Raw genomic sequence first — 19,763 nt, 5'->3', positions numbered from 1 at the left:
AACAACTCCTATTAATAAAGTGCTTTTTTTTCACACTAACATCAGTCAGCTGGTATGAACAGCAATATGAAATTTTCTCCTGCACAACTTCAACTGTAAGAACAACAAAGATTGCAGCAGACCTGGGGTCACTGTCCTGAGAGAAGATTTAGCAAAAAGCTGTCTGTTCATTTGAGCTTGCATCTATCTATTTCACTGAGTAAGTGGCACCATAGAGAGGATTCCAAGATACAGAAGATACAGATACAGAACAAGTTTGTGTTTCACTCTGTACTGAAAGGAAGATGTTTATACATCAATAAAACACTGGGTAGAGAATAGTATTGCCCCCTTTGGACCATGCATAGCATCTCCTTTGTATCTCTTAACTCTTAAAGCTATTATTTGTATCTATATTATAATTAGAAATTTGTCATTTGTATCTATAACATAGACATATTTTTGTATCTATATTGTTGGAAATATTTTGTATATATTATAATAAGAAATATTTATACAAGTACTTCTAACTATAATATAGATACAAACAATGCATAATGTGTTATATACATTGCTATAATAAAATAAGAGTAATTTGTATATATGCCATTTCTCTCTCCTAGACTATTAGCTCCATGAAGGCAAAGTCCATGTCCTCCAGTACCTAGAACAACTTTTTTTTTTATACTTAAGGAATGTTTTTTGAATCAAATAGAAATGAACTGAGGATTGTGGATGACAAATATTGGCCCAATAGTACATCCTGGTATGACAAATAAAAGGCTTTTTTATTTGCTTTAACAATTGTATGAACTTTGTGGATTAGTTCAGAGAATTTTGAATAATATATTTTTAAATAATTATTGAAATTTGTAGTGGTGTGCAAATTATGTAGGATAAGCAATTTGGTATCATTTTGTGACAGCAATTGTGTGTATATACATGTGTATGTGTTTTTACTATCACTGAGATGATCTAAAATCTTTGATCAACAAAATAGAATTTAGCTGATTTTCCCAACTTAGCATAGTTCTCTGTTAGTTGACTGCTAGATTTTGCATCACACACGTGTGCTTTTTTTGCTGTGTTTTAATTCTGTAGCACTTAAGGATGGATATTACTCCAAAGAAATATGTAAGACCTGTAGTTCTTAAAGAGCATACTTTAATGACAGAAACCCAAGGAGTATAATTAAGGCTAGATATGGAAAAATGGACTGTCAAAGGTGATTTTAGGATGAAAAGTGTTGTTTAGTGATGAAGAATTAGTCATAATAATAATAGCTAACACTTACATAGTGCTTTAAAGTTTGCAAAGCACTTTATAATTATTATATTCACAACCATCCTGGGAAGTACAGGGCATTATTATACAATTTTACAGATGAGGAAACTGAGGCAGAGTAACCTCTGTGACTTGTACAGGATCACACAACTAGTAAGAATATGCAGTCAGATCTGAACTCAGGTCTTCCTGACTCCAGACCCCAATGTTCTTATCCATTGTGCCACTTGCATGCCTCATACATTAAAGAATTAAAGAACATGTGACAAATGACTGGAAATTTAATGCTAAATCATGTAAGACAAGTGACTGCAGTAAAAAGAGAATATACTATATGTTAAAAGATTTCTAAATATGTATTTATATCAATTTGATTATTTTACTTTGTCCTAATCAATTTAAGCACCACTCTACAGAGCACTTAATAAAGTCCTTTCACAAAGAAATAAAATATGCAACTAAGATACCTCCTGATTCTGAAGAGCCTCTACAGTAGAAGGTAAACCTTCCAGTCCTTTACCAGGACAAACAGCCATTTGATTCACTGCATCTTTATTTCTAGAAAACAAAGTATAATCATGCTAAGTTCAATTTAAATAATATATACATCTACAGTAATAGGTGGCAGGTATGCCCTTAAATAGAAATCTGGGATATTTATTTGTTTTTAAAAATATACATTTTGTTTTTCATTCATGCTTTAACATAGCAGACATCTAATTAGCATTTCTGGAATAAACATAAAAGAATGTACAATTGACTTTCTAGCTAAAGCGTTTAGAAAACTGGTAGGAAAATAAGGCTCACCTGATAAAAATGATTTTTACTCTTGATGGGGCACATTTAATTATTGATGAGGCATTCTGATGACTTCTTCCATATAAAATTTGCCCATTTATCTGTATAAAACAAATATAGACTAGCCTTGAAATTTAGATTTCTCTATTTCATAAAACACTATCTTTAAAAAGCAGAATGTGTGTCACTTTTGATCATTCTGATGAAATAACTGTCTTGACGTACATATACACACATGCATATATAATGTATGTGTGTGTGTGTTTGTGTATGTTTAACCATCAATCTCTGAGAGCAGAAATAAAGATTATCTCTCTCTTCCTCTCTGTTTCTCCTTCTATCTGTCTGTGTCCCTTTTTCCCCACCCCATACACAACACACACACAAACGCCACATAGTTTAATGACCATGTAGTGTCTAAGATTAGTCACCATGTGCTCTAGTAGTCTAAGGCATCTGTCAGGCAAGCAGGAAGTCACTGGAGCTTGCCGTCTTCTATTAGCTGCAGTCGCTTACGATCTGGCTCTCTCATCAATTAACAAGCTACTCAAATTATTCAAAGGATCTTGCTGCTGTGACTGCTGCCAGTTTCCTGGTATGTAACAGCAGAATCACAGTGTTCAGAGTCCCAAATGAGTCTCTGTTTGACTCATGGGCAATAGAAGTCTAGGGTGTGCTTTTATTTTATACTGTATTTTATGATGCTTCATTTTTACAAAGCACCTTCCTCACCAGTTATCCTATGAAATATGCAATGTAGGTACTATAAGTCCCATTTTATAGATTAGCAAATAAGGAGTCAGAGACGTTAGGTGACTTAACCATGGTCATTTAGGTAAGGCCAACCTGACCTTCAATCATCAATAAGAGCCTATTTTTTTCACAATAAAATGATAAGAATGAATTATTGCTGCATTGCAAATTGGTGATTCTATCTTTTATTAGGATTTTCTTGTCTTCAGTATACATCACAGAGTGGGATACCACAAGAAAGTTACCTCCAGAAGTTCATCTCCAATCTGCAGTCGACCATCTTTCCCAGCTGCACCATTTGGGTCAATTCCAACTATAAAGACACTCATTCTTGATCTATCTTTGTTTCCAGCAAGACTCAGGCCCAAACCAGTTCGACCTTTTTCTAGTTCAATCATGAAGAGTTCACCGGCTAGGGTTCCATAGCGCTGAAGGATATTTTCTATATAAAATTGAAAGTGAGCAGGTTTAAGGAGCTAATTATTATTAATATCTAAGAATTCTGATCATCATTACTTAGCTGCAATCTCCACATGCCACCACCTACTTTGTTAGTATTATATACTTTATACTGTTTCTTCAGTTTCCTATGTCATTTTTTGAAAAAAACTACTTTAACTTATATCTTTAAAAAAAGAAGAAGAAGAAGAAACAGTGCTTTCTTTATAACAACTTTGGCAAAATTAAAGAATCTCCTTCCTTTGCCTTTTGGAATGGTTAATTTTCTTAGAAGATAACCTTTTTCTTTTTTTTTTTTTTGTTGAGAGCTACAAAGTAATTTGGATATAATTTAAATCGAAGTCTTCACAATGTATGTCAGCAAACTGACACACAGGGATATTAAATTGATTTGCTCACCATAATGCAACTAGTTAGTGGCAGAACCAAGGCTAAAACCCAAATCGTCTGAATTATCAATAGGGAAACTTAACCTGGAGATAAGTCTTGCCTTTCCCTGATGGAAAATTGCTTGTATACTAATGTACTTTTCATGAGCACAGCAAAATAAATATTCTTGAGGCTGTAACCATGAAAACATAACTGTAAATAGGAGTAGCTCTTGGAATTCCCTTTTATTTTACATATCAGTAAAGTAAAAGTGAAATTTGTTGAGTTTCTCACATTTACAAAGGAAGAAAGGATTTGGCTTTCAGGTCCAGTTTACTGCTTGCTCCTACATCATGCTGTCTGTATGTTGAGGCCAAAAGACCACAAAGATTAGAATATCTACCAATTATACATGCATACCAACTATAATTAATTACAAACAATTTAATCATCAAAGGGAGCCCATTTATTCTTACTTTCATGTAAGTCTCTTTGTAGTAAACACTATAAATGGGAAAGTCTGAATAAAGAGGATTTTAAAAAGAAAGAAAAACATGCTTTGTTGCCTCAGGAATGTGTGTTGTATTCAAGCAAAACCATGAGTAATTTTCATTTTCAGATTATTCTGTTTAGGGAAACTAAACAGGCATTCACCTGGACCCAAACCAATCTATTTTAACAAAACTCCTTTCTAAACACCATTCCAACAGAACAACTTACTCCAACTGTAGCCAAACTCATCTTCTTTGTCTCCATCTTCTGAGACTTTGCTGGAACATGACTCTTCAGTATCACTGCTCATTCCAGAAAATGTTGAAGGAGGGGGTAGAGACAAGCTGGGGAATGAAGTCTTTTCAGCCTCTGAATCCAACTGACTAGATGCCTGTGGAGAACAAGAAGAATGCAGTAAATATGTGCAGTCTAAGGACCAGAAAACTTCACAGAATGAAAAAAAAAAGGAAGAAACAACAACAACTATGACTTTAATGTTTCAAACACACAGCAATTACATTGTGGAATGAAAGCTATAGGGGAAAGTGATGGCATTCGATCACATGTATATTATGATAGACAAGATTCAGTTAAAGTCTAAATGTACTCCACACAGCAAATATTCAAAGCCCAATTTAATGGCCTGTTATGCACTATTTTTAAAGTAAAGAATCATTCAGTTTTGAAGACTGAAATGACTATCATATGAAATTAGCACAAACTTCCCCTTTAAAAAAAATCCCTCATTCAAATTTTTTCATAAATATGTAGATAGAGTGGGTGAGGCTTGCGGGGTTTGGTAGGTTCTTTCAACAAATTAAAAGGAAGTTAACTGAGACATCCGGCTTTGAAATAGTAGCTCAACTGAAATGTATACAAAATATATACCTTAGATTTATATTGAATTTTTGCATGCATTTTTCATATGCCCCTCTTGTGAAGAAAATGAGCTTTGAATTCAGGATTCTCAACTCTACCCTACTCTCAACTCTACAAATGAGAAAGTATACACAAAGCACTCTGCAAATCTTAGAGCACTATATAAATTTTATCTATCATTACTATTACTTCCTGACTCTTGTCTTTATGGAATCAGAGAATCTTGGAATAAGATGGAATGTCTGAGAGTCATCTAGTCTGATCCTAATCTGATGGTTCAGGTTACAGACCTATTTTTTGCATAGAACTTCATAGCCTTAGAAAAATGAGTGCAGGTCAATACACCGGAACACTGGCACCTTCAGAGGAGGGGCAAATGTAAAAATATTTGTTCTAAATATAAATAAGTCCAAAGCGATGTATATGTATATACATATATCACTTTGGATTCTTTATATATGTGTGTGCCATAGTTATAGTTATCCAGCAAATAAGCAATCATTAAAAATTAAAATAAATCATTAAAGTCAGCAGAGTCTGGGTATACATATATATTTGCATGCCACAATTTTAAGACAAGAAAAGACCCCAGAAATGCAAGTACCATGAGCTTTCAGAAGCCTTCCCTGGTATCTCTAAAATTATACTGATCATTTTCCTTCTTCTCCCTCCTATTATACTGTTGCTTGTATTTCATCTTACTCTTCATTGTTTCTTGTACATATATGCCTGGGCAGGGACTAAAATTTATTTCTTTGGCAATCAACTTCTCCTATTATTAGGTACATAATAATAGGTGCTTATTGATTTTTAATCAGCTGTTCAAAAAAACAGCACATGGCAGAATAGTGATAACTGGACCTACAATTTGATTAGTACAAGGACCTTCTGGATGAGGAAACTCCCTCTATCAAAGTAAAGCAAAACCTTCTCTGCAATTTAGTCTTACGAGAATTTCCCTAGAGCAATGGTGTCAAAGTGGGGCCACTAAACCATATGTAAGGATTCCTGTGAGCTACATAGTGACTTAGAAAGCCATATATTAATAATCGTCTGTTTCATTCTATTTTTATTTATTTTGTTAAATATTTCCAATTATATCTTAATCTTATTTTGATGGCACTCAAGAAAGGTGGGCCCACATGGGGCCCACCAGTATGTTTGACCTCTCTGGCCTGGACCACTGAAATTAAGTGACTTGGTCTGGAACACACAGTCAGAGTCCAAGTCCTTCTGGCTTCAAGGATGGATCTCTACCTGCTATATTAAATTTCCTCTCATGATAGCATGTTAAAATAAAGACTGTGTTGAGTAATTATGTATTCTATGTAGCTCATAGAAACAGAAGGGGATTCAGAAACAATCTATCCTCACATTTTACAGATAAAGAAAATGATACCCAGAAAGAGGTTAATTGATTCGCCTTAGATTACAAAAGTAGTATTTGGAAGAAAGTTGGGATTAGAACTCAGTTCCAGGATTCCAGAGTTCAATGATCCAAGTCCAGTCCTTTTTTGAGGACACCATGAAAATGATTCAGAAAAGGTCATCAGAATTTCAAAGTACCAAAGGGTTATTATTATGCATATTAACTGCCCTGCCACAACAAAGTGCTGATCACATGATGATTTTGATCAACAAAGACTGCTGCATAACAAAGCTTGCTATATAATGAATGATCTTTTCCATTAACAAAATGTTGTCTAACCAGCCTGCATATTGCTATAATAAATGAAGCTTTTGCAATCTTAAAAAAATGTAACGCTGCTCCAAACTTCACCCAGGATGAGCTTTGTATTAATCTCACATGGCTCATTTGATTCAGTCAAGTTTTATTAATAATGCATTGTAGAAACGTCTCTAAAATTTTTCAGTTATAAAAAAGGATAACTTTTTTTTATGATAAACAGAAGTGATGGAAAAGTAACAATTAGGAAAATTTTACCAAATAAAACAATGAGCAAACTTAAAATATATGCTTCCCAAAACTCATTTTTTTCCCAAAAGAGAATTTTGGCAAATCTAGAAATTCAGACTGTATGGCTCCCAACAAAATTATGGCATGACATCTTATATAAATGAGTTCTATTTAGGCTAGAATGTAGTTAGCAAACTTCTTTGCCTGGAATTCTAGGTCCTTCCCAGTCTTATCTTGATCCACTTCACTTCATGCAGTATCTGTTACAGCTAAAAATAGACTATACTTTTGCCTACCCTCTACCCAGCAACCCAGCTTTCAACACATTTCTATCTTAGCTCACATTATGCCCTATGTGTGGAATTGCCCTCCCTTTTTCCATGTTGAATTCTTAACAATCCTTTCAAGTCTGCTCATGCCAACTCCATCAAATTCCATCCTTCATCTGTAGGTCAGAAATTACTTTTTTACCTTGAACTTGGCTTTGCTTTGCAACTCTCATACACGTGCTGTGTAGTGTTTATTTTAATTAACCATATGTGTATCTTATCTCCAACAGGGTCTATGGCTTATCTAAACTTCCTATGGCCCCTGGTGACTATGATGGCTCTCTGAGCATAGCAGCAACTTAATGTGTATTTGCTGAATGGTATCTTCCTTGAAGACATCAGCTTGTTAGAAATACTTCTTAGGCTAAAGTAAAATCTTCAAAAGTCTAAGGTGCAAACCTAAATGTTGCTATAGTAAAATACAGAAACTCTTAAAGACTAGCCCTTTACCTAGTGGAAGACTGAATGGAGTCTAACCATTTCACTAACACTGACACACCCCCTCCCATTGAGCTTATGTAATTAGCTCATTGTTGGCACTCTACACATTCCTTGATGGTAACGATAATCCTTTAACATGCATATTTTATAGCTTTCAGGATAGCAGGTAAAGTAGAAAACATAAGCTATTCTGAAAATATTACATGCCACATACATACATACACATACATGAATTGCAAACATCAATCACAGCATACTAAGTGCAACACACGCACTTATTTGTATAAAACTACATACTGAGACAAACCTTAAATGGTGTGGGAGCAAAAGGGTTAGTTGGGGAACAACGGAAGGTAACTCTACCTGGATTCTGTACACCCTACAGTAACAGAAAATAACATTCCACACATTATAGATTATTATCAACTTTGATTATGCACATTCCTATAGTATATAATCCCTTGCATATTAAAGATGGGTAAAAAACCTGCCGTAATTCATGAAATGCTTCCTGATAGACATAAATGGCAAATTCAACCCTTTCCATGATCAAATACCAGTATACAGTTTTTTTAATGCCTGCTAATTTTTTCTGAAAAGGTTTTCCAAATTTACCAGAATATTAATTTTCATATAAAGTCTACAGAAGCAGAACTGTGTATGCTGCTTCTTGGCCCAGACACTTATCATCAGAACATTTGGGGAATATAAATAGACTCATATATCCACTATTACATAAGAAGGCTAGATGTAGACACACTATTCTGTTACTACTATGGACAAATCTGTAAATGTAGTAGTTTTTAAATTGCTTGCAACAGTGCAAAGTTTTCATAAATAATTTTTCATAAGTTGAACGGAAAAAAAAATTCATTTACAAACAACATCAATATCAAAAATCAAAACTACAAAAAAAAGACACACATATAATAATCACCCTTACTGTTCATAAGGGACATCTAATTTCAGTTACAAAAATGAACTGGATCTAGTATAGACAATCTATTTAAAAGAGTATTTTCATGCCTCCTAGAAGCTCAAAAGTTTTTTTTTCAGATCAAATTTAACAATGTAGATTAAGAATTCACTAAAGCAATAACAAAGCACATACAGCACTTTTGGAAAGAGGAATTGCAAGCCAAAGGCATTATCCAACCTTATCAGTGTTGAGCTGCAGAGAATCAGCAAAGGGGTTAGTGCTGCTGAAACTGTACTTAGTGTGAAGATGGTACGGCAGGGAAGGCAAAGGGGGTTTCTAAAAGGAAACAGAAGAGGACCTATGAAGAAAAGCAGTTCTCAAGTATGGCTTCAGAGCTAAAATGGAATATATTCTATTAAAAGTTATATATGTGTATAATTATATTTAGCTTTTAGATCTAATTATTAATATAATCAGAATACTTAAATAATCTGAAATTAAAAGCATTTAACATAAAAACAAAATAATTGATGCTCCTTTTAAAATGCTGAATAAAAGAAGGAGTTCACAAGGGTCAAAACCAGCTCGTAAATTTAAATATGGAAGCTGGTTTGTCTGATGATGGCCCCACCCCAAAAGAATGCCTTTGTATTATTCATTGTACCAACAAACATATAAACACACACACACACACACACATATATATTTATATATATGTTGACATATAGATACCCCCACTATATTTTAAAGTATTATAATAAGTACATTTGTTTGCTCATTTCAGAAAATAGAAATAATTTTACATTTCACTATATATGTATATATTCAAATACAAAACAAAACATTATAGTGTGCCAGTTCAAGAATCTCCACAGTTATGCCCTCCTTCCCATTTTCCATTGTACTATTATTACTTTTATTGGTTGTTAAAGTTACTTCTCAATTATTTCATGCTTAAAAACAAAAACAAAAGGTAAAGAAAACAAATAGTTGATGAAATAAATTTTGTCAGTTTCTGTTTTCCTCTTCCTTTTGCCTGGGATAGAGGGGATGAGAAATGGGGTTTGGGGAAGCTGTGGGTGAAAACCAAAGAAGAAGAAGAAGATGGAACACAGGGGAATCAACTTGAATAAATTTCCCTGTAAGGAAGTAAAAGACCTCAGGAGCAGCCTATGAAAGTCCCTTGCAGTCCTGGGAAATAAGAAATACAGGAAATGGGGTATAGAAATCTATCCTGCCCTACAGGAAAGTAGAAGGAGAAGCGGATAAGAGAAGCCGGGGAGAGAGAGAAGGGAGGGCAGACTAGGGGAAGGGATATTCAGAATGCATGCCATCTTGAGGTGGGGGAGGGGAGAGATGGGGTGAAAATTTGGAACTCAAAATCTTGTGGAAGTAAATGTTGAAAACTAAAACTAAATAAATTTTAAAAAAGAATTTTTTTAAATTCCTTGCAGTCTCTATTTTTTAACTTGTCTGTAATGATCTATAAGCCAATATTTCTAGAGCCTAATAAATTGAAAGGAAGGATGATTGCCCACTGTAATCCAGCATTTCCATAGGCTTGTTGGTTTTTTTTGCTGGGGGGGGATATTTCCCCACCCTTACTTTTCAAATTTTCTTATTCTTTTATTTCATGTATCGTCTAAGAGAAAAGTTGCATACATTTAAAATTCATTTCAGCTCTAGTTAGATGTTTCTGCTATTTCTCCTCATAAAAGCCTTGTTGGCAGCATTAAGTGTAAGCTATGGTACAGTCATGTGCCACGACACTGCATGATTGTATTCTAGTGAAATATTCAGATGCAAATTTCTACTAAAGCTTATGCCAGTCTTCTTTCTAACTGCTGTTCTCTTAACTGTTTTCCTAAATAAAAAATGGGCACACTGATGCTTTTGCTCCTCTCAAATTCTACTGCGCTTTTTAATAAAGTTTTTAATTTAAATTCTTCATTTTACCAAGTGGGAAACCACTGGATTTTAGTCTCATTGAAGACAGGGATTGTCATTTTTCAGGTCTGCATTTCCATGGTCTAGCCTGGTGCCTCGTACATGTTGTGTTATTCAATAATACTTGTTGCATTAAAATACCAAAGTTAATGTGGTCATTTATCAATTTGATAAAGATGATTAGGGAGAGGAAGACAAAATACCCTAGGTCCAATGGTTTAATCTTTTGTAGGAAAGAAGATAGTACTTCTTTAGCATTTTAGCAACAAGAACTTTGTTGCAGTGGTTCCCAAAGTTTTGTTGCTTTGGTCTTGGGCAAACTCCTTTCAATAACAAGAACAATAAAAACAAAAATGTGTTGTGAATCCCCAGGGCAATTTAATATACTATTTACAGTATTCTGCATTTATTTACTGCATAAGGCACATTAAGGAATTGTTACCAGGAACTCCTCAGAATGTTGTCACAAACTCCCAAAGGGTTCATGAACCTATAAATGGGAATGACTGGTTTGAAGTATCAGATGAGAGGTAATATGTTACAGTAACAAGAATGCTGGATGTGGATTGGAGTGAGAATTGGATTGGAATCTCATTTCTAGTACTTATTAGCAGGAGTCTGAGCAAGTTGCTTACCTCCTGAACCTAGATTTCTTTAACTGTAAGATGGGTATAATAATACTGGTAGATTACCTACCTCAAAGCGCTGGTACGAAGATAGCATGACATGTAGAGTACAATGTAAATGTCAACCATTGTTATTAATAAAATTTGATGTGAGATTCTCTGGTTTTCTGGTTTAGAGCTATTATTTAATTTGTTTAAGAAACTGCCAGAGTAGAAACTTCCTCTACTGATGTAAATTGTCAAATCATCTATGACAGAGTTTTCTGGGGCATGAAAAGGGAGGTGATCTGGCCATAACAGCACATACCTATATTCTACATCACCCTGCTTTTCCTATGAAATGTTCACCCTCCCCATGTAATACTATGGAAAACTTCAGAAATCATAAAAATCTAGGAAATGGCTATATTTATCACTAACCAAATTTCTTAAGTTATTTTTCATTTGTAGTTATTTGGGATTAGAACTTGGCCCTGACACTAGAGTATAGAAGAACAGTATGAACACAAATGGAATGATAGATCACTTAAACATTCTTCTTATTATTACCTAAAAATTTATAGAAATGGAACAGAATTCATATTGAAAAATCAGTGACTGTCATTTATGTTTACATCCTCAAGGGCCATTGACAGCAAACTGGAGGATTATTAACTGGAAAAAAAAAGACAGGGTTGCAGTGGGAGACAGAAGAAGAGAGAAATTTGGCTCTTTTTGAATTGAGTGAACCCACTTCAAATGGGAGACTGGTTCAGTGAATTCATCAGTCTGTTATGCATCATTCTGCTGTGTATAATGCTGTAAAGTAGATATAAAGGCCCTGTCAGATTCACTGGCAGTTATAACTTTTAGGGCAATTTACAAGCAAAGTTATCTTATACCTGTAATGGGCAGGTACCTACTGTGGAAAAACATGTGCTACTGAAACTCAAGTACAGTTTCCCATGGAGTTATTAGGAATAGGAATATAAACAACAGGAAGAAGAAATTTCAAAAAAGGTAAATAAACCTCACTATAAACATTATGATGAATTCTGATTAAATCAATTCAGATGAGATTTATCTTCAAATCTTGCAACAGTATGAAGAAATAGGTAGACAGACTGAGGACTATACGGGTACTCTGAAGATAATAAAAACAAAGAGAAGTAGTACATCATATAAAGTGAGTGCCATATGGAGGGTTTACCCAAAAACATTGCCAAAAATCTCATTAAGAGGTGTGGAGGGCTTTTGTTCAACTGAGTGGAAAGAATAGCCATACCAATGAAAGGATGGACCCATTCACACATCAAATCACTATTTTGTCAGGAATAAGAATACATTTAATATCAAAGCAGGATATCTTTTATCTGTGGTACAGAGATGTCTGGTCTTAAAACACTAAGAAGCTATGTTTGGCACTGACAGAAATGTTTATGAAGCTCCAAAGGTAATCCTGTGAATTACTAATCAGCAGTTTATATTATTGTCTCAAATATAGAAGTCTGGAACTAAAAAAAAATTGCTTTAACGTCATTTAAACAAGCTATGCCAGTGTTATCTTGCTGTATCTATGTTTAACACAACAAATGGAAGAATGAATGTATCAAGATTAATAATTATTTAAACAAGCTGAAAAGCATTTATATGGAATGCATTATGATGCTACCCCACCATTTGGTAGATCTTCTCAATTGAACGGATAATTATTATCTAACAATAAACAACTGGATAATTATGAATTGCAGATGTGAAGATAGCTACTTATAGTTGGAATTACTAAATTAATTTCTTACAGTCAATCCAGCCCAGAGCTACACCTGTTCTGATAACAAAAGAAAGAATTAGTAAGAGAAATCCAGTATGTTGTTTGTCACTTAGGTCTCTGAATATTAACAGTTTAGCTTTCCTGATCACATTGTACAACCTATTTGTTGGTGTTTCTCTATGCAACTAACCGACAGGACCAACGTTCAGAAAAAGGATGTAGAAAGTACTCAAATCCCTTTCTATCATGTAATTAGATTAGAAGAATTTTGCATTTTAATTTTAAGTGACTTGATAAAGATAGTTACACTTAAAGTGTGTATGATATCCCTGAGAGAAATGATTATTTCTCTCATATTAATAGCCAATTAACACATGTGGGGGTGGGGAGAGAAGGAATCCAGGTTTTTTTGCTTTTCTATTTCCTCATTCAAAGTTCAGACTTTCCAGGGCATTTCTGATCCTGCCCAAAGAATTTACCCCACCCAAACTGCCTTATCTAGGTGGAATTCTTATCCTACCATTGTTCATAGATAGTAGAGGATAGATTCTTTTGTGTAGATCAAGGCTTCTTAAACTTTTTCTAAAGTCAAGTCCCCAGCTCTTCATTAGAATAAACCCATCTCATTATAACATGCATCCTCTCATTAGTTGTTAACCAATCATAGTTGATTTCTGGTCATTGGGAACACCCATTCTTCCAAGGATATATAAATGTCAAGTGGCCAACATGATTTGTCTTTGGTTTACAAAAGAAAGACAAATGACCATCACTTTATTAATGATCTGATAGCCATAATTAATAAAATTGTTATTAATCACCCAGAAATTATGTCTCTCAGACTTTTCAATACAATCATATCCCTAATTAAAGCCAGCTATGAGAAAATTTCACAAAGAAGTTAAGCCTGAAGCAAACATATGTTATGATAAACTGCTGGCCTAATGCTCATTCTTAGCGGTCATTATAAACTTTTCCATCTCTAAAGATAGCATTTCTGTCCCCAAAACAATTCATTAAATGTTTTTTAAAAATCACTTTACCTGAGATGACTGATGGTAAAATGGGTTAGTAGGTTTCTGCCCACAGAGAGCAGATGCTGATGAGGTGCTAGACACAGACTCTGGCTGGGAAACAGAAGTTACGAAACCACTAGTAAATACTAGTAAATAGACATGCAGTTCACACAGAATCCGTAATGAGGAAGTTTAGCTTTAAGTGGTGCACACGGATACAGAAAGCCTCATTCACATGTGATCATAGGTTTTGATTAGCACAGAAGTTCATTTAGAGATTAGAATTTTGAAAGTACAATGCTCTCTCTTGATTGTTAAGATATTATCTTTGGTAATCACTGAATGTTCCATTTATCTATTACCATGCTGCTTTTCTCTTTAACGAGTTTTCCTTAAATCCTTTGTGACCATAGCATGAATCAGACCTCTAGGGCCACCAATACACCTTGCTGATAGCTCTTTCAATAGGAATTTTCAAGTTTGTATAAATCAAACTAGAAATGATTTCCACATGGATTCTGCATCAAAAATTAAAAAAAAACTGCAACAAGTCTGTTGGAGATTTCAAGAATTACTGTCTTTGCTTGCATAGACAATTTGACCCTTCATTAAACTCTAAATCAAGGAAGATTTTCAAATGCCTCTTCTACACTTTGCAGATGCTTACCCTCGTTCTGTTTATAATGCTCTGTACCATAAAGAGTACAGGGTTGCCTGCTTTCCGTATGGCTTCCACAGCTTGTTCATGGCTTGCGTCTCTGAGGTCCATTCCATCCACCTGCAATGGAAGGCCTCAGCTTAACATTATAAGAAGCTAAAGTGAAATGGAGCATTTTGTAGGTCTCAGGAGTGAGAATCATTTACCAGGAGGGCATCAGGAATATCTGTTCAAAGCTTTGAAAGAATTTTGGCATTTTGGCAAGCTCTAAAACCAGCTTTGTTGAGAATTCAGCTGGGTCAGTGCATTTGCCATAAGAAATTCAGGACTTCCAGTAAACCTGATTGACAAAAAGGAACTGAGAATTCTCTATTTTTATTAATATTGCTAAGTTGTTTCTTAAATAATGAACACATCATTATCATTTAAGAAATGATGTAAAGAAATTCAACAGTTATATAACTTTTGTTGTGAAAATCTTTTAACTTTTTTCTTTACCACTTAAAGATCGCTAAATATGATACTTCTTGTGGAGTAATAAAGATTATTTCCCCTTCTTTTTTCAGCCATTCTCTTTTTCTTATTCAATGTACAGTTCCTCTGATAAAGAAAAACCTATTCTGGTGCCCTGGAATACTCAATATTATGCAGTACGGTTAGTTTTGCAAAAAGAGATTTTTTGCAATAGACATGATAGGTGCGGGAAGCCAAGAAATGTGCTTATTTGTTAGTAATTTTTACACAAATAGCCTTAAAATAAAAGTTAAAATTATATTTTATCTAATATAACTGCCTATCTGAATCATAATCAAATGACAGAAAATAGAGAAAATAAAAAGAAACAGTCCAAAGGCCAAATGCTAATCCTGGTGGGAAAATAAAGAGAATTGTATTCATGGTTTCATCATCTCCAGTGATTACAGTTGTGGTATATGCTAAGTCCAAACAGCAAAGTCAAGGTCAACAGGGGCAATTCTGGAAAGGAAAGAAACATGAGCCATATGCATTAAATATCATTATCTTTAGAATGTGAATCATCTCCATTCACACTAGAAAATTTCTGCCAGTAAAATGGTCTGATTACTTAATTGTGCATCTTTCAGTAAACATTAACAAGTCTTCAACTTTTTGTAGAACTCCCATTCTTAATAGATCAGGATTTCTTAACAGAGACATGTCACTGTCATGTTTAAGCATGTGAAAGTAACTTATTCTCTAACTGCAAGGGAGTAATGTGACTCCCTGTTCAACTGAGAATGTTTATTCACACAATATTGTGCAAAAATGGAAGGTTGCTCCCCTCTGAGGGAGAAGTTTTCAATATGTTGTCCTCTCTGGTGGGGTCAAGGACATTTACTGTAAAGAATACATAGAAGAAATTGCTTTGTGATAGTGCAAGAAAGAAAAAGTATATTCTTAGACTCCTAAGACTTTTTTGAAACATGATCAATAAGCTTTCTGATGATAGTTGGGTGACTATGAGTTACTGAGAAAGGAAGTATCATCAAATAGAAAAGCCCACCATTCTCCAATCTGCATGATCACAAAATTTAAAAAAGAAAAGAAAAGAAAGAGAGCTATCTATCCTCTTTTCCAGATAGAGGATCACAGGATCAATGACTTACACAAGATCAAACAACTAGGATGTTTAGAAGTGGATCTTTCTAACTCTGAGGCTGACTCTTTATCAATCACAGTAGCTTACCTATCACAACTTAGGGTCTTAAGAGTTTACTTTATTACTGGGAAGTCAAATATTTGCCCAGGATCATGCAGCCATTAAACGTCATATATTCACCTTGAATTCAGGTTGTCCTGAGACTGATGTTACCTGATTCTCTCTCTTGAGGATAATTTAAATTTATGTCTATATGTATGAAATATACATTTATGAAAGGCAGTGTTGCATAGTGGGTAGAATTATAGACTTGGAGTCAGAAAAACACAGATACAATATCTTGCCTCTGACCCTTATTATCCAAGTGACTGGAAACCAGCCATACTAACTTCTCAGTGGTTAAAGCAACTCCCTAGGGCTTATCTACTAAATAAGTGGCTGTTAGATTAGTTGCTATCCTTGGAGTTGTCCATACTGACAAAATCACACATCCTGGCATACACACTTATGTATGTATGTATATATATATATATATATATATATATATATATATATATATACATATACATACACTTATGTATGTATGTATATATATATAGATAGATAGATAGATATCTATATCTATATCTATCTATCTATCTATATATATATATATATATATATATAAACATGGATATGTTTGCATATGATAAATTAAAGCTTTTGGCAACTATATAAAACATGGATGATGAAAAAATTTTCCTCTGGGGTACAAGGGGAATTAAAAGATGTCACAGGAATGATCCACTAAGAAAAGCCAAAAACAATCAAATTAACCTGCAAGAGAAAAGTGATAATAAAATTTTCCTTCCTTTATACAAAAAGTTTGTTCATTTAAAATCAACAAATTTATAATTCTGTTTGTAAAGAGCTTTGTAAGCAAAACCAATACATACATATATATATATATATTTTTTTTTTCCTTCACGAAGTTCACGAATGAGTCTCCTATGAATAAAAACATCACCAAATACATATACACATATATTTTTAAGGTGTAGAGGAAATTTTCTCATTGACTCAGACTGGGCTCCACTACAATGTTTGAAAAATAGTGAAATTTTTTTTCCCTTAGAAAAGAAAATAAAATATTCAGTGCAGGAAAATGACATTGTAGGATACCTCTACTATTCTATCTCCCGTTTTTAAGGTTCCATTTTTGCCAGCTGGACTATCTTCCAGAACATGCTTGATGAAGATACCCCTCATCACTTCACCGTTGCTTAGCCGACTTCCCATCCCACGTCCACCAACAATGCTGATGCCCAGGGATTTGTTTGGTTCTCTCCATAGCTCGACCCTACCAAAAACAAAAAGAAGCAAAGTTTCTATATTCATATTAGTTTTGCAAGAGTCACTTGTCCAACTTCCTGAAACAATAATTTATGTGTAATCAGTTCTTTCTTTTCCTAAATATTTATATCCTATGTCTGGCAAATATTCTGAACTTGTTTACAAAGATTTGCAAATATATGCAAGGAACATATTTGTTTCCACTAAAGTTTTACCCTAATGCCTCAGTGGAGTATGGGAGGGAGCCCTGGTTTCTCAAAGGCTACATCAGCAAAGCATAATTTTGAGTACTTCCTAACAGCCTAGAAAGACTTTGAAAATAGGTTTGGCAAAGAGTTTTGTCTTTCATCTGAGGACCAGCCCAGTAAAGTCAGGAGAATCTCATTATTAGGTTAATGCTGAAGGTGATGAAATTCTCCGCCAAAGCAGCTAGCTCACTCAGGTGTAGAAAGCTGTGAGCAGTATTTGTGGAAGGAATACATCCATCTATCAGTATAGCAATGGGGGTCACATACAGTAAATGAAATTGCCCACAAAAGCAAATTTTGTGTGTGTGGGAGGCCATTTGTAGGAGTGTTGGGGGAGGGAACAGGGAAGTGAAGAGAGAAGCATCAAATAGGCAGACTTAATGAGGAGCTAGAAGAACAGCCAAAATAATGTAAGAGAACAGTTGAGTGCAAAGAAAAAGCCTTCCACTTACACCTGTATACAGGTTTGAATATGAGGGAAATGGTGTGAAGTGTGAGGTTGGCTAAGAAGAGTTACAACTTATCTAGGTTGGCAAACCCTATGTTATAATAAAATAACTCCTATTTCTACAGCACTTGAAGGTTGACAAAGGGCTTACCTCACAAAGAGGTGAGGTCTGTAGTGGGACTAATATCATATTCATTTTACAGTTGAGAAAAACTCCTTTGTTCAGGGATGATTCAGCTGCTGGGTTTCACTCAAGGCTCTTTTCTAACTCCTCTTTTTTCACTCTAGCCTCTTGGTTATCTCAGCTGCTGCTTCGAGTTTAATTAAAATCTCATTGCAGATAATTCAAAAATCTATATATCAAGATTTAATCTCTCTTCTGAACTCTATTCCTAAACCTCCAACTGCCTGCTACCTGCAGATGAAACAACAGCATCCCAAAATTTCCCATGTTTCAAATGTAACTCAGCACCTTTCCCCCAAACCTACCCATTTTCTAAACCTCTAATTTTTTTTGCAGAGGTCCCCACACTGCCAGTCCCCTGGCTCTGTAACCTTGGAGTCATCTTTGATCCTTTCCTCTTCTTTTCTCTACTATATTCAATTCTACCTCTCCTCCCATATCCCTATCCTTTCTAACCACAAAGGCATCATTCTAGTTCAGGTCCTTAATCTTGTGTATATTCTTCAACAGCTGTCTCTTCTTCCATCTTTTGTACATGTCTTTTACAAATTCAGTTTGAGTTCCTTCTGTTGCTTTATAAACTTTTTTTTTCCTTTCCTATTGTAAATACTTATTTTTGTATCCTCAAAATTTCATTCTCAATAACTTTTCATCCTTCTCAGGCTGATTTCCCCTGCAGAATTTTAGGCCATGGTATCCTATCTATATTTCTCTGAAACCTTTGAAATATTTCCCCCCCAAAACAAAAATGCATGTCAGAAAAGGCCTGCTTTCCTTTTTTTCTATATCACAAATTCTAAGACAGATGGCCACTTGCCCACAAGTTTCCAATCATTTTTACCCCAGTAACCACTTCCTCCCTCTTAGGAATGAGTTCCAGAATTACATTTCTTCTCTACTTTCTGAAGGATAAAATTATCACTGAAACAAATGAAATAATTGGTTTCTCTGTTCTGGGCAGAGAGAGCCCTAACAGATGTCTGGATAAATGAAGTTTCCCATCAACTACTGTATCAAAATCTCTATATCAGAACTGTGGTTCCCAAACTCCTCATCTATTTCCCACCTGTCCAGGTGATCTTTACTCTATTTCAACAGTACTATAATTTCTGCTTCTCCCTCCATTGATTTCTTCCCAAGTACTTTCCACCATGCTTCATATTTCCATGGGCATATTTTCTAAATACACAACACTACCTGCTAACTACCGTTATCTGTTCTTGATCTCTCCTCGTGGTATCTCCTTTTTGATGAAGTCCCACTCATTCCTGAAATCCCAGCTCAAAGGCCCCTTAAGAAAACTTTCCCAAATTCTC

The 19,763-nt window shown here is 34.6% G+C and overlaps 1 protein-coding gene across 28 annotated transcripts in view; it reads right to left on the bottom strand.

Moving 5' to 3' along the window:
* MPDZ (multiple PDZ domain crumbs cell polarity complex component) overlaps positions 1-19,763 on the bottom strand; it is a 225,062-nt gene that overhangs the window by 42,426 nt on the left and 162,873 nt on the right. For 10 of the 28 annotated variants that reach the window (XM_020969728.1, XM_078152490.1, XM_078152491.1 and 7 more), the window contains 9 exons: positions 17,397-17,574; positions 14,627-14,737; positions 13,987-14,070; positions 8,858-8,956; positions 8,009-8,080; positions 4,363-4,525; positions 3,060-3,256; positions 2,071-2,162; positions 1,731-1,821 (listed from right to left, as the gene is read on the bottom strand). In XM_020969728.1, the coding sequence (XP_020825387.1) occupies positions 1,731-1,821; positions 2,071-2,162; positions 3,060-3,256; positions 4,363-4,525; positions 8,009-8,080; positions 8,858-8,956; positions 13,987-14,070; positions 14,627-14,737; positions 17,397-17,574 (1,087 nt within the window). The remainder of the gene's footprint in view (positions 1-1,730; positions 1,822-2,070; positions 2,163-3,059; positions 3,257-4,362; positions 4,526-8,008; positions 8,081-8,857; positions 8,957-13,986; positions 14,071-14,626; positions 14,738-17,396; positions 17,575-19,763) is intronic. The other 18 variants (XM_020969745.2, XM_078152492.1, XM_020969746.2 and 15 more) reach the window with 6 other exon arrangements.

This window comes from Phascolarctos cinereus, unplaced genomic scaffold (genome assembly GCF_003287225.1).
Source record: "Phascolarctos cinereus isolate Bilbo 61053 unplaced genomic scaffold, phaCin_HiC Scaffold_4;HRSCAF=312, whole genome shotgun sequence".
NCBI classification, from domain to species: Eukaryota; Metazoa; Chordata; class Mammalia; order Diprotodontia; family Phascolarctidae; genus Phascolarctos; species Phascolarctos cinereus.
The sequence above is the reverse complement of the archived record's forward strand: the minus strand, read 5'-3'. Positions and strand labels throughout refer to the sequence as shown.